Source organism: Leucopleurus acutus, assembly GCF_964270905.1.
Source record: "Leucopleurus acutus genome assembly, chromosome: 3".
Lineage (NCBI taxonomy): Eukaryota > Metazoa > Chordata > Mammalia > Artiodactyla > Delphinidae > Leucopleurus > Leucopleurus acutus.
Window position 1 is genome coordinate 48,761,341 of NC_139145.1, and position 15,327 is coordinate 48,776,667.

General features: G+C 47.6%; 1 protein-coding gene across 1 annotated transcript in view; it reads right to left on the reverse strand.

The window, feature by feature from the left end:
* Positions 1-13,385: 13,385 nt before the first annotated feature.
* SLC36A1 (solute carrier family 36 member 1) overlaps positions 13,386-15,327 on the reverse strand; it is a gene marked incomplete at its 3' end in the record, with an annotated part of 51,989 nt that continues 50,047 nt past the window's right edge. Inside the window, exon 11 of the mRNA XM_082835215.1 lies at positions 13,386-13,657. Coding sequence (XP_082691341.1) covers positions 13,386-13,657 — 272 coding nt within the window. The remainder of the gene's footprint in view (positions 13,658-15,327) is intronic.

Here is a 15,327-nt window from a genome sequence, read left to right on the forward strand (position 1 = left end):
CCTCCTGATGCCCAGAGTCAGCCTTTGGCGCTGCTCCACAGCTCGCCCCGAAGCCCAGCTGGACGTGAATGTCACCAGGCAACCTGGTCCGTGCGGGCCTTGAGGGTACAACACCAAGACTGGACAGTCCAGTCCCTGCCGACAGGCTCCCAGTGCAGGTGGGCAGAGAAGGCACGTCCATGGGGGGCACCACAGCAGACCGTGGCTCGGGTCCGATGGGCTCGGTTCCAAACTGCTGTGCCACACACTAACGTGGTCTCAGGCAGGTATGACCGGGCCTCTCACTGTTCAGTAAAATGAAGAGTAAATAATATCCCTATTCTCAGGGATAAGTTCAAAGAGCTTATAGCAGCATAAACAATAACTGGTGACCATCATGCTAGGGAACAATACTGGGTAGTATACAAATAGGATTAACTTATCAGAACTGTGCGGGAAATCACAAATAACCTAGTCCAGTGTCGCCCAAATTTCTGTTGCTTTGCTTAACACTTTTATGATTTTTTTCCTGATAGAATAACACCTGTACTATTATTTACTAAATTGTTTTTACTGTACTTAGATTTAAAAAAATGTTTTTATTCACCTTAAAAGGATAACATCCATAAAAGAAAAGATCTGAAAATTCCTATTTTTTGTAGCGCACATGAAGATACATAAACATTCTGGTTTTCACAATTACTGTCTAAGGCCCTCTAGATCATCTCTGGGAAACACGGATCTAGTCCATCTTTGTTCTCAATGTTCCTCACCCTGAGGCCTGCAGAGGAGAAGGGGTTTGTGTGAAGTTCCACAGGTAGAACTTCACAGCAGTGACACCACATTCAGGTCTGACACCAGCCTTGGCATCTCCCTAAAATACCACATGCTCTTTTCCTGGATGGGGAGCCTCTCTCCACCCAGCCCACCTCTGTCCCCACCTGTCCCCTCCTTCCCTTTGTCCTCCTGAGCCTGCACCTTCATGGATCAGCCACTAGAGGGCTCTCTGGGACCAAGAAGCAGAGCCGCAGAAGAGAAGGTTTTCCGGGAAATCCTCGCATCTCAAGGCACTGGGGTTCTGATTCCAAACGTCCTGAGTCTGACACAGCGTGACAGTGTCAGAGAAAGGCAGAGACCCAGACCTAGGCCTCCTGACCTGACCCAGGTGAAAACACAGCTCACCATAATCATCCTCACCACCACTACTGGCACTTGCTATATGACAGGAGCTGTGCAAGCACTTGGCATGTCTTATCTCACTTAATCCTCACCAAAAACCCATAACGTAAGCACTGTCATCTCTGTTTTACAGATGAAGGAACAGGAGGCATCCAGAAATTAAGTGGCTTGTAACTTACAGTAGTGACTCAAAGTGAAGTCACCCAGTTCATGAGTGACAGGGTCAGGATTCAATCCAGGGCTGCCGGACTCCAGACCTATGCCTTACATTTGGGTTCGTGAAACCAATTATAAATACAGGATATCAGAAGACTGAAGAATAGCAGAAACTAGTCCAAGGATCCAACTGAGTTCAGAGGCCAAGAACGTCACTATAATTCTAAGTGGTGTTAACAGCTGGAATGTCTGCTCAACACCAGGGCTCAACTTCAGACCACCCTTGTAATCCTGCATCCAGTTCTGAGGCTGGGCCTTAAGAGCGACACGGTAACCTTGGGCATTGCTAGAGGAGGGCAGCTAGGAAGGGGGCGGGGCTGGGGGGGCGGCGAGGACTCACAACCACGTCCCACGAGGAAGGGCAGCCGTAATCCACCAGGGGCACCTGTAATCCACCAGGACCAATGGCAAGGGAATTGTGAGACAGCTCCTCGGATGGACAGCCTGCACTGCCGCACCATCACACGGAGTTTCTCAAGGCCTTATGGAGAAGGTAGATACATCTTCCAGGAATCAGAGCAGTGCTCTGGAGGGACACACATCAGGTCTTGTGGGGAGAGCCGCAAAAAGTGAATATCTGGGGGTAGAAGAAGGGCAGACAGAGCCAAACCACTCTCATGTGGACTGAAGATTATAGAGATTCTGTAAGATAGAGGGGGAAAAAGATACAGTATGTAAAGTTTTGAGATACGCAGTGACTTGCCCAGGGCCCATGCTGGTCCCGTAGAGAACAGCTGCCCCATCCTCCTGGTGCCACACCATGAATGGGCGAAACGCCTGCCTGTGAAGACACCGGGCCCAGGTGCAGAACAACAGCCCACGCTGCAGCATCTGAGGACAGGCTTTGGGAGTTCTCGGTGACTCTGCCAGCTCCACCTTGAGGAGAGGCACAGGCTGTGGCACCGAAAGAAGAGCAGCATCATTCTCAAGGACAGGGCTGGGGAACGACAAGCCTTCTGAATTTTCTCATGATTCCTCAACAAACCTACAAGGTCCAACCAAGGAAAGTGCTTGGTTAGATCAATAGGAAACTCAAAATTAATAGAGTGATGTCAACTCCTCACAGGCCGGGACACCATTCTCTCCTGAAGGAGACGACACTGAATTTAGTAACCAGCCAATTCCAGATACACGATTAGCCCCACAGACTGGCACTCATCCTGATCCCATCAACACCACAATCAACTCGTGATCTGGGGAAGTGGCCAAGTAGTCACATCTCTCTAGCACCAGTAGCGAGGAGGTTAACCAGAGAAGCAGTGTTACAGCATCACCGAGAAGGAAGCCATAAATTCTGACAGAAGCGGCCAGGGAAGGTTCTAGAGAGCAGCAGCCACTGGAGCGGGGTCTTAAAGTTGAGCTTCAGACGGAGCACAGGGAGAAGGGCCAGCTGGGCTAAGAAAACAGCCCAAAAGGAAGGCCTGAAGGTTTTCAGTATTTCCGCAGTGCTGGGTGGTTCTGATGGGTGGGAGTGGAGGGACTGTGGAGCACAGGGAGGGGAAAGCATCCTGGGGTCGGAATGTGGGAGGAGCTAGGTGCCCAGAGCAGGGCCTGGAGATACACTGTGTCCACCCAGGGATGTGAGGGGAGGCGTGACAGAATCAGGTAGCAGGGAAGTGAATCCTTCAAGCAAAAACAGGAGGTCTGGAGTCAGACAGACCTGAGTCCACCATTTAGAAAATGTGTGATCTTGGGGACTTCCCTGGAGGTTCAGTGGTTAGGACGCCGTGCTTCCGCTGCAGGGAGCGTGGGTTCAATCCCTGGACAGGGAACTGAGATCCCGCATGCCGTGTGGTGTGGCCAAAAATAAAAATAATAATAATAATAGAAAATGTGTTATCTTGGGCAAGTCATTTAACCTTTTATGCCTCAGTCTGAAAAGTGGGGATTATTACCAGCACCTTCCCTCACTGGATCTGAGCACCGAAGAAAATAATACAGGTAAAGTGCTTGGCACGGTTGGCATAGTAAATGTTTAGAAGATGTTAGATATTTTATCACTGCTATTAAAGAGGCAGATCTTAAAAAAAAAAAGAGGCAGATCTTTTCAGAGTATCCATGACCACACACCTTTGTTCCACAGCCAAGACAAAAAGACATCCCCCCAGCTTGGGGTAGTTAGGGGCTAAGTGTATTAAGGCAGTGGTTCTTGATGGAGAGGGTGGTGATTTCCAAACATACCCCTGCCCCAACACACACACACACACACACACACACGGACCTTTGACAATGTCTGGAGACACTTTGGGTTGTCATAACTGGCAGGGTGCAAGTGGCATCACGTGGGTAGACCTGGGATGCTGCTAATCACCCTACAGTGCACAAGACAGTCCCCACAGCAGAGAACGATCCAGCCCAAAATGAACATAATATCAAGGCTGAGGAACTCTGTCCTAAGGAAACATATGTGGCCTTTAGGTAACACGGTAGCAGCTGGGACCCTGGCCTGAGGCAAAAGTACACGTAGGCCAAGAACTGCAGTTACGGCATATGGTTTGCTCATTTATAAAAAGGTACCCGTCTGGATCCTCCATTTGTCAGAGTAAACATCAGGGTGAGTAAAAAACAAAAAACAATCCATGTATATATTATATATAATATATATATAATTTAAATATTCCATGACCAAGTGGGATTTATTCTAGGTAAGCTAGGCTGGTTCAATATTCAAAGATGAATCCATTTAATCTACCATACTGACCAGTGAAAACAGAAAAAATTTAAGATTATAGCAATTGATGCAGAAAAAGCATTCAACAAAATTAAGCCATTCCAATGTTTTCAAGAAAAATCTCTCTGTACAGGAAGAGAGGGGAACTTCTATAAAAATCTTACAGTTGGCATCATATTGAAAGGTGAAAGCTTTCCCTGTAAGATCAGGCACAAGGCTAGGATGTTACTGGAACCACTCTTTTTTAACACAGTACCGAAAGTTCTAGCCAGTGCAATAAGACCAAAAAAAAAAAAAAAAAGTATACAGATCATAAAAGAAGTACAACTACTATTTGTAGACAACATGTGCTATCTACACAGAAAATCCCAAGAATTTTAACCAAACACTCACAGAACTACAAAGTGAGTGCAGAAAGGTCATAAGACAGGTTTAACACTCAAAAATAAATTTCATTTCTATATACTACCAATGAACATGTGGAAACTGAAATAAAAAACACATTACCATTTACAATTGCTCCAAAGAAAATTAAATACTTAGGTATAAATCTAACAAAACATTTACAAGATCTGATAAATGGCTAAAATAAAAAATAACATCACCAAATGCTGGCAAGAATGCAAAGAAACTGGATCATTCACACATTGCTGACAGAACGTAAAATGGTACAGCCACTCTGGAAAATGGTTTGCAAAATACTTTAAAAACTAAAAACGGGCTTGCCATACAACCCAGCAATTGTACTGACATAACATCCCAGAGAAATAAAAACTTATCTTCATAAAGAAACTTGTACATGAGTATTCACAGCAGCTTTATTTGTAATAGCCAGACCTGGAAGTTATGCAAATTTCCTTCAATGGGTAAATGGATAAACAAACCGTGGTAGATCTATACCATGGAATACTACTCAGCAATGAAAAGGAATGAATGCTTCATACATGCACCAGCATGAATGATCCTCAAGGAAATTACACTGAGTGAAAGAAGCCAAACTCAAAAGGACACAGAGTATAATTACATTTATAGAACATTCATGAAATAACAATGACAGAGATGAAGAACAAACAGATTAGTGGTTGCCAGGGGTTAGGGGATGTTGGGAAGGTGCAGGGCATGGATGTGTCTGTAATGGGGTAGCATGAAGGAGTCTTGCGATGATGGTACAGTTAAGCATCTTGATTGCGGTAGAAGAAGCCACACATGATAAAACTGCTGAGCTACACACACAAACACACATACACGAACATGCACACACTCCAACGAGTGCATATATAACTGGAGAAACAAGAATGAGCGCTAAGGATTGTGCCAATGTCAACTTCCTGGTTTTGATAATGTGCTGTAGTTATGCGAGCTGTCAACACTGGAAGAGACTGGGTGAAAAGTGCACTGGATCTCCCTATTTCCCTGCACCTTCCTGTGAATCTATAATTACTTCAAAATAAAAAGCTTAATGTTTTTAAAAACCAAATTTTAAAGGAGGAAAATTATTTGAATGAATACCTTGCTAAAGAAGATAGACGAGGGGGCCAGAGAACCAAGGAATCAGGGAACTTGGGAACCAAGAAAAGAAGGAAAATGGTCAACTTGATGAAGAGGAAGGTGAAGGAGGAGGAGATAAGGTGATCAAGATGCTGGTTACATCGAGTAACAAAACCAAGAAACAGAAAACAGCCTCGTGCTTGCTGCTGGGGAATGAAATACTGATGTATACTACAACATGGACCTTGACAACATTATGCAAAGTGAAAGAAGCCAAAGAAGAAGGTCACATATTGCATGGTTCCATTTATATGATATATCCAGAATAGGCAAATCCACAGAGACAGAAAGCAGATTAGTAGCTGCCAGGGGTTAGGAGGAGGGGGTGTATTAATCATGGTTTCTGTATTTTATGATGCTTCGACATCTTGGGGCCTTGTGGACCCAGAGGGGGGATTGGCCCTCCCAGAGTCAGCTAACTCCTGGAGAAAGCAAACAGCTTGCCTGAGGACATCCCTTTGAAATGCAAATCAATTAGCCCTGAGTGCAAACCCCAACCCAACTCATGTAATCAGTCTGGAACACAGTCTCTGCCCTCAATCACCCCAGGACCAGTTATGGACAACTAGGGACCACCTCTACAGCCCAGGCTGCTCAAAGTGTTTACCTATCTAACCCTAAGTCTGCTCAGCTTGCTAACCCTGCCCTGCCTTGCCTTTCCCACAAAAACCTCAACAAAGGCTCCTGCCCACATTTCCCCCTCTCTTCTTCTGCCTCCGGATCACCCCTGGCACTTCCCCATGTGGCTCTGCCTCCTGTTTCTGTGGATCTGTGAGTAGAAAAACTTCATCCTTCGTGACAGTCATATCTGTTTCCGTGTGCCTTACCATACCTAATTAAAACAAATCCCAGGTACATTTTAAAACAGGGGGGAATAGGAAGTGTTTCATGTGTATATGGTTGTCATTTGGGGTAATAAAAATATTCTGGAATTAGCTAGTGGTAATGGCTGCACATCATTGTGAATGAGCTAATTGTCTCTAGCGGTAAATTTTATTCTGTATTTCTGTACTTTGCATTTCTACATAGACAATCGTTGTCTATGAATAAAAGGTTTTTTTTTTAAAAAAAAGGCCAATGGTAAATAAGCCCAGGAAAAGATGCACAGCATCAGTAGTCATTAGGCAAATGCAAATTAAAATCACAATGAGGTACTACTACATATCCATTAAGATGGGTAAAATTTTTAAAACCACAATATGAAGTATTGGTGAGGATATGGAGCAAATGGAACTTTCACAAATTGTTGCTAAGAATCCAAAATGGTACATCCACTTTGGAAAGCAATTTTCCAGTTTCTTACAGAGTTAGTACACACTTAACCGCACAACCTCACAATTCCACTCCAAGGTATTTACCAAAGAGTAATAAACACGTATGTCCACACAGATATCTGTACGTGAATATGTATAGCAGCTTTATTCATAACACCCCAAACTGGAAGCAACCCAAATGTCCAAAGACTGGTAAATAAAGAAACTACGGTTCAGCCACACAACAGAATATTATTCCGCAATAAAAACAAACTCCTGATACATGTCACAACAGAGGTGAATATAAAAAGCATTATGCAAAGTGAAAGAAGTCAGACAGAAAGGACCATACTTAACGTTCCATTTATATGACATTCTAGAAAAGGCAAAACTACAGTCAGTTCAGTTGTTTCCAAGGGCCGAGTGGCATGGGGATGGGATTGCAGAGGGGCACAAGGGACCTTTGGGTGGTAAAGGAAACATTCTGATCTTCATTGAAATGGTGGTCGGCATGCATTTGCCCAAACTCATCAAATTGTGCACTTAAAAAACAGGTGACTTAGGTAAATTATTCCCCAATTTTTTAAAAAAGAGGTGGGGGAGACCAAAGGCCAAGGGTCTAGTAAAGGGTACCAGTTGAAGAAACACACAGTTTCTTGGCACATGTCTGCAATGGGCTAGGTCTGAGGAAGCCAGCCTACTTGGCAAAACGCCCTAGCTAGACTTAGGACCCAAATCCAGACCCTGTCACTCAATTTATGTCCGTGCAGGTGCAGTGTGGGCTTACCTTGAGGGCCTTGGTTACCTGGAAGGGGGGATTATGGCATTATGTACAGACAGGAGCAGGAATAAAAACATGAAGAGGTGAACAGTCTAAGAAGGGCTGAATGCTCTGCCCAAAGCCAGTGAGCAAGACAAGATTATAATGAATGCATAACCAAAAAAAAGAAAAAAAACAAGTAAAACTGCTTTGCTCTAAGTCTTGGTTTTCTTCAATTCAGCTAATGTTTCATAAAATGTTTCATAAGCCCTTCATGCCAGGTACTTTATAACATTCTCTCTAACCCTCTCAATAGTCCCTAAGGGTGGCCCTCCCTCCTGAGGCTGCAACAAAGAGGGCAAGGCAGCCACTGCCTTGGGAAGGGCTTGGGCTCTGCAACCACAGGGCTCGCATACATATCCGGACTCTGCCCCTTGCTGGCTGCTGTCCCGGAACAGTCACTGAATGCCTTTGACCCCCCCTATCCACCCACCACCAGTTCCAGTAATAACACTGATCGTAGAAAACAGTCATCATACTTTCCCCACCTTCCTCTGTCAGTAAAGTTTTACACCTCAACAGTGTTCCTTGAGGGCTCTGCTTTTAGACAAGTCTAATCTAGTCAGCCAATGAAGATCAGTATTCAAATCATCTCAGGGGCAGCTTGGATGGCCTTGTTTTTCCTCTTAAATGTGACAAAAAGGGAGTCATCTCTTGCATGTCCTGAAATCTATCTTGTCACTTCCAGAAAGGTAGGTGTTACCTCTGGTATCAGTCAGGTTCTTCAGAGACACAGAAACAGTTAAGATGGAGATATTCATACTTACATATATACAGGAGGTGGTGGGGGAGACAAAGAGGGGGAAACAGAGAGAAAGAGAGAGAGACACAGACAGGCAGACAGACATTTCAAGGACTTCAGTGATTGTGCAGCGTGGCAAGTTCAGAATTTACAGGGCCAGCTAGCAGCTGGAAACTCTCGGGCAGGAGTCAATGCTGCAGACTTGCAGAATTTCTTTCTCAGTGAAACCTCAGTTTTGCTCTTAAGGCCCTTTTAGCTGATTGGACAAAGCCCACCTACATTTTGAGGATAATCTTTTTATTTAAATGCAACTGACTGTGGACATTACCCACATCTACAAAACATCTTCAAGGCAACACCTAGGTTAGTGTTTGACTGAATAACTGGGTTATTCAATACAATCGCCCAACCACCTTGACGCTTAAAACTGACCATCACAACTGTCCTGGGTGGTCATCTGACACACACAGAGGGGGCTGAGAATTCCTACTCAAGTTTTTGAGAGAAGCAGGAGCACACTTAGGAAGGGCAGGATTGTCTAACAGAAAAATAACTACCGCCCTTTCTTGGGGACTCTCCATCCACAGATGGTTCTGCTGTTCCCACTACACCCCTGGATGAGCTCTGTGACATAAACCAGAAACATTTTGGCATAACATCTAGTAAAGGGATCTGAGTGACCAAAAAAAAAAAAAAAAAAAAAAAAAAGTGAAAACAAGGACACAGACTGCAACCTCTCAAACATCAAAAATAAAATTCATTTATTAAGGAAAAGTTTAACACATGAATCGTGTGCAGAACCCAAAATAAGATCTTCCATGAGCTCCAGCATGATCCACGTCTCTATACATACCATGCGGGAAACACACATCCAACGCAGGCACGTAACATACACAGGACTGTCTTGTTATCAAGACCTGCTGGAGGGTAGTTTTTCATATTCCTCTTATTCACACATCCACTGACATGTTCTACAACAGAGCCACATGATTTTATTGTTCAGTAAAACAAAATCACTTCTACAGCACCACCTTGATTGAAACAAAAGAACACGGCTGACAAGAGCACCCTCACTCCCCACTACAACTCTGGCAACCTTAGATCAGCACCGTTTATGTCTCCTGGCCAGGAAAGGACCCAGTGGTACAAGGACAGGGAAGAAATGCCACAGGCAGATGCTGTGAAAGCAAACAGCCTTGCAACCAGCAGGACTGTCTAAAAAGTATTGACCGTGATTTCAAAGACAAAGCACTCTCCTTTCCCCTTGGAGACGTGTAATGTACTTTGAAAAAATTAATTCTAAGGCGGACGTCGAGCCGACTCCTGTACACCAAGTCATGCCACTTACATTTTTTATTTCCACCGTGACAAAGCAGCTTTGTGTTCTGAGCGGGGCCGATGCCGGGTCTCGCCTTAACGTCCCATCGGCCATGAACTAAACTGATACAGACCCCCTTGCGGTGAATAGTGAATAGAGGGAGCTGTAAACAGACATAAATTGAGACTCTGCACTTCCAAAAAGCATGAGGTGAACATGTAGTATTAAACACAGATGATGTTCTACAATTTAGGAAGGGAGAAATTTTAGAAAAAAAGAGAGACAGGAGAACAGGGAGGGGGAAAGGATTTTCCTAATGTACCTGTCTGCCTGGGGGTAGAGAGTGAATGGTGAGCATCAGTCCGTGAAGTTGGCTGGAGAGGTCAGTGACAGAGAAGGAGGGTGTAAGCAGCAGGGTCTAGGCTAAGACACGCCGCACAGCCACACACCTCTGTGCAGATGAAGGGCTCCTAGCAGCTGGACAACAGCACAACATAAATATAAATAATGCCACTTGTGAATGGTACAACTTCTAGGAAAAAGGGAATAGTAGATGCCAGGTCATGCTGTTCCCAGCAAGAACCTACATTTAAGGAGAGGTATACTGCCTACAGGGAGTTGGAAACCTGCTCCCAAGAGCGGCATTTGCAGGACAGAACAAGGGGCTCTGAGAAGCTACCTCTGGGCCAATGGAATCTGGTGTTGCCCTGGGGAGACTGGAGGACGACACAGAGCCCAACAGCACTGGGTCAGAAAGCCCCACGGTTTGGTTTGGTCTGACAGATGTGGCCTCACACTCCTGAAAGCCTTCGCTCTGCTGCTCCCCGATCAGTCTCTTACTGATGCTGGGGCTTTCTCACCAGAGACTAAAGCAGGGCCCAGGAAGAGGCTGGCAGCTGGTTCCTAAGAGCACTGGGAGGAAAGCAGGGAGGGCTCCCTGATTGAGCAGCCCCGTGGGCAGCAGAGGAGTAAGCTTCCCTGAGCTGGCCCCGCGGGCTGCTTCCAGAAGAGGAAGGGCTTCCTCCACTACGACCTCTGGCCGACCCTTTACTCGGTACCTCATTGCTGTGCAACTGCACTAGCTGGAAGGTCCCCATGGGGTCCGCCTTGCCTAGGTCTCCTGAAGCAGCCATGCCATCGGGCTGTCAAAGCAGCAAAAGCACGGGAAAGCAATTGAACAGGATGAAGGCCAGGCCAAACTAGCTTCCCGAAGCCCCAAGGCTACAGCTGTCTCTCCTATGCACCACCTTCCCTGGGCAGGGGCTCTGAAGCAAGAGACCTGGGGCCAGAGGACCTCAGTATTGTGCCACCCAGTCCTCAGGTCCCAGCATCACAGTCCGGGTCTCAAGACCCACCTGGAGAGGACTGCCTCTAGCAGTGCCCAGAGCCTCCGCCGTGGAAGCTGTGGGTGGGCTGCACATCTGACCCCCTTCTACTGACCTGCACCTTCTCGCTGAAAACAACTCTCAGGACCACTCTGGAAAGACCGCTGGACGGGGCTTGCAAAGAGGAGCTGACAGTTCTTGAAGTTACATTTTGGTACTAGAAGTTACTGAGAAAGCCCGAGGGCAGGGCTGCTGCCACCTCCAGCTAGAACCCTGGTCATGTAAGCACCTGTGAGTGACCACCGAAGAGCAGAAAGGATGGAGGAAAGTGTCACTTTCCTAAGGGAGACCAAATCACCACTGACTGCATCTTCCTAAGTGAATAAATTATTAGGTGGGCCAGGAGTCACTGCAATGAGAGAATCTGGCTTTGGAACAGAAGAGAAAGAAAAAGCTGGGGCTGTGAGGGCGAGTCACAGCCCCTAGGAGCTTTGGTGAAATACAAAAACAAAACCCCTGATAAAGTGGTGCTGTTCTCCCCACTTTCAGGCAAGAGCCTGGCAGCAGGGGTAGAGGACAGCAGAACCCTGTTATATATGCAGGGGAGCGTGCGCGCGCGCACGCACACGCACGCACACACACGCGCGCACACACACACACGCACACACACGCGCGCGCGCACACACACACACACACACACACACACACACACACAGCTCAAGAGATGGAGAGTCAATGAACACCCTTCTGCAATACTTCTCACCCCAAGAGGGAAGACGGGGCAGCCGAAAGCAAGGCAAGGGACCTTCCCCTGCCTTCTCGGCAGTTTGTTCCCAAACCTGAAGGCCAACCTTGAGGTGAGTCAGCCCTGAGGCTGTTTCTTTTCTGATACCGAGGGAGGCATGCATGGGGGGGTGGAGCGGGGGGGGGGGGTGCGGGGGCAGGCGGGCAGAGACAAGGGCATGATTAGTGTTTAGAACACAGGAGACCGAAGCCCCAACCATTGGAAGTCCAGGTCCTGGAGGCAGCTTGGGGCGGGGCACTGTTTCTGCCCATCCTCCTCATCCTCTGGGGATTGTAAACAACTGAGCACCACTCGTAGTGTCGGACCAGCTGCTGCAAACTCTACGAACTGAATCTCACACGCTCTGGGAACACTGGCCTCGTCTTCTTGTCCATGGCAAGAGTCTGGGTGTCTTCCTGGACGTTGCCGTGACGCTTGTCTGTCAGGGGCTGAGGCTGGGAAACAGGCCTGAATGCACAACGCAGCCATTTTCTAAGCCTCCTATGGAGAGAAACACACCCCACGTGGCCGTCCTTCCCCTCGGCCTTGTGCACCGGCAAACATCTCCTGAGTCCTTCATGTCTTCTCAGTAGGGAATCTGGCTGGTCAACGGGAGGCAAGGTCCATGGTGCCCCACAAAGGTCCACACTCTGACGATCCTGATGAAAATCTCTGGAGTCCCTGGCCAAGGGTGCGGAGGGTCTAAGCAGACATCTCCTGCGTTAAGCTTCTTCTCAGCGGGAGAAGCCGAGCAAGGGTTTACTGAAGAAGGAACAATTCACAACAGTCCCAGATCCAGAGACGGAGTCTAAAAACAAAGGCTGATTTTAAATAAAATATAAATATTTTCAACTTTGGCAGCACTTGATACCTTCCAGGAGTTCCAGCAACTAAGATCATAACAGTATCGTGACCCACACGAGGAAACCGGAGAAGAGGAGGTGTCGCCGAGGATGACAGCATGCCAGAGACAGGAAAGGCTAAAAACTCCAGCTTCGGGCAGCTGGTTTGAAACTACTAGGTAGGCTCCACTACGAGGTGGAGACTTGAACAGGTAGGAAAATATTGAGGTAAAATATTTGGGAGAGAGATAAGAGATGGGCCCGGCAAGGGCATGAAGAAGGGCATTTCCACTGACATCATCTAGGCCTGGCCCGGGCGAGGAGAACACATGAGGTGAGAGACATTAAAATTTTTAAATAAAGTGAGCTGTGCAACAGGAATAATTTGGATGAGGTGGGTCAGAAGGAGAAGGGCAGGCAGTAAGGGGGGAAGGCGTGATCAGGGAAAAGAGTTGAAAAGTTCCAGGTTAAAGTAAGTACAAATGAACAGAGATGGCACTGCCCCTAGAGGTACCTCCCACATATCTGCTGCCGACTCTCTACCTGCCCTCAACCCTATCTGGCTCAGGGAACCCAGGTGCCAGGTAAGGGTACATGGATGGCAACCTTGCCTCTCCCCAGAGCCTGGACCCTACCTGAGGCTCTGGGGCCAGGTGCTGGGGAACATACAGGGCGGAGTGGGCCGGTGCAGGGAACGCACCCAGCCCGCTATACAAAGGCACTGGTGGAGTTGACGAAGATGGGAGCGCTGCTGGGCTGGATCAGCTCGTAGAGGGTCACACACGTCCCCACCACAAAGCCCACGAAGCCCAGGAGGCTGATCAGGGCGTCCTTGACGATGGTGATGGGGCTCATGCCCTCTGAGTAGTAGGTGGCGATCTCCAGGAGGGGCGGGATGATGAGGGCCAGGGCACTGCTGCTCACGGAGCCCACCAGGGAGATGACCAGGTCCAGGCGAGGGACGAGGATGGCCAAGACGCCTGTGGGAGAGAGGACACGCCTGTTGATGACTGCCCAGAGCTGAGAGAGACCACCTCACTGTTCAGCAAATTTAGCAAGTGTTCTTCTCATAGTATGGAGAGCTCCAAGGAAGCTGAGACATCATCCAGTCCAATCTCTCATTCCACAGATGAGAAAACTGATGCCCGGAGATGTGGCATGACCCGGGTCTCACAGCAAGGATGGCAGAACTGGGACTGGAAACCAGATTTCCCAGCTTCACCTGCCACAGTCCTTGATTTCCACCTTTCTGAGGAAAAGGAACCAAATTACATTCCAGGGTAACCCGGTCCTACCAAAGGAGAGCGAGTGGAGAGCAGAAGAGGAGGTGAACCTTTCCTGAGCGACTGCTCATCTTCTTACCACTGAGGGTACCTCCAACACAAACCACTCTACTTGAATGACAAGAAACGAAACGGGGAGAAAACCCTCCTTCTTCTGGAACGATCCCATATCAGCCCCATTGCACAGAGCGTTTTCACACAGGGAAAGGAGAAGCAGGTCTGTGTGTAGGCCAACCTCAGAAGCAAGGCCCCCCATGATGGCTGCGTCCCTGTGCCAGGACAAACCAGTGGCTCCCACACCTGAAACTCAGCCCAGGTGTACACGAGCAAGGTGCAACTGATGATAAAGGTGAATGGGGGGGACTTCCCTGGTGGTCCAGTGGGTAAGACTCCACTCCCAATGCAGGGGGCCCGGGTTTGATCCCTGGTCAGGGAACTAGTTCCCACATACCGCAACTAAGAGCCCACATGCCGCAACTTAGGAGTCTACATGCTGCAGCTAAGAGGTCTGCATGCTACAACCAAAGATCACGCGTGCTGCAACTAAGACCCAGTGCAGCCAAAAATAAATAAATAAATAAATATTTTTAAAAAAGAGGGGCCTCCCTGGTGGCGCAGTGGTTGAGAGTCTGCCTGCTAATGCAGGGGACACGAGTTCGAGTCCTGATCTGGGAGGATCCCACATGCCACCGAGCAACTGGGCCCGTCAGCCACAACTACTGAGCCTGCGCATCTGGAGCCTGTGCTCCGCAACGAGAGGCCGCGACAGTGAGAGGCCCGCGCACCGCAGTGAAGAGTTGCCCCCGCTCGCCACAACTGGAGAAAGCCCTCACACAGAAACAAAGATCCAACACAGCCAAAAATAATAAATAAATAAATAAATTTAAGAAAAAAAAAAAAAAGAAACTGAATTGCCATTGCCGTCCGGATTTATTGCCTGAAACAAAAAAGCTCCTGATGTGTTTGGCTTAAAAAAAAAAAAAAGATGAGTGGGGGCTGCATGAGGAAACGCCATCGGCTTGCAGAGCACACCAGCGCCTGTACCACCAGCCAGCTTGGGGGTGAAGGCCAATGTTTCACAGGTTTATTGAGGATTATGGCCTCTGGAATTAGGCACTTGTGTGTGAACCCTGGCTCTGCCTTGAGTGACACATGGCTCCTTTCTATTTCCCAGCGTTCTTGTTGGCAAAACAGGGATACAAAAAGCTCTTACGTCACAGAGATGTTGCGATGATCAGAGGAGATTACACGGGCACTTAACTAGAGTCCTGGTGTACACCAGGCACATAATACAGTCAATATTACTCATCACTAGTATACATCTTGTTGCTTATGGAAAGTGCATTGTTAACTCGTTAGTCATCGAA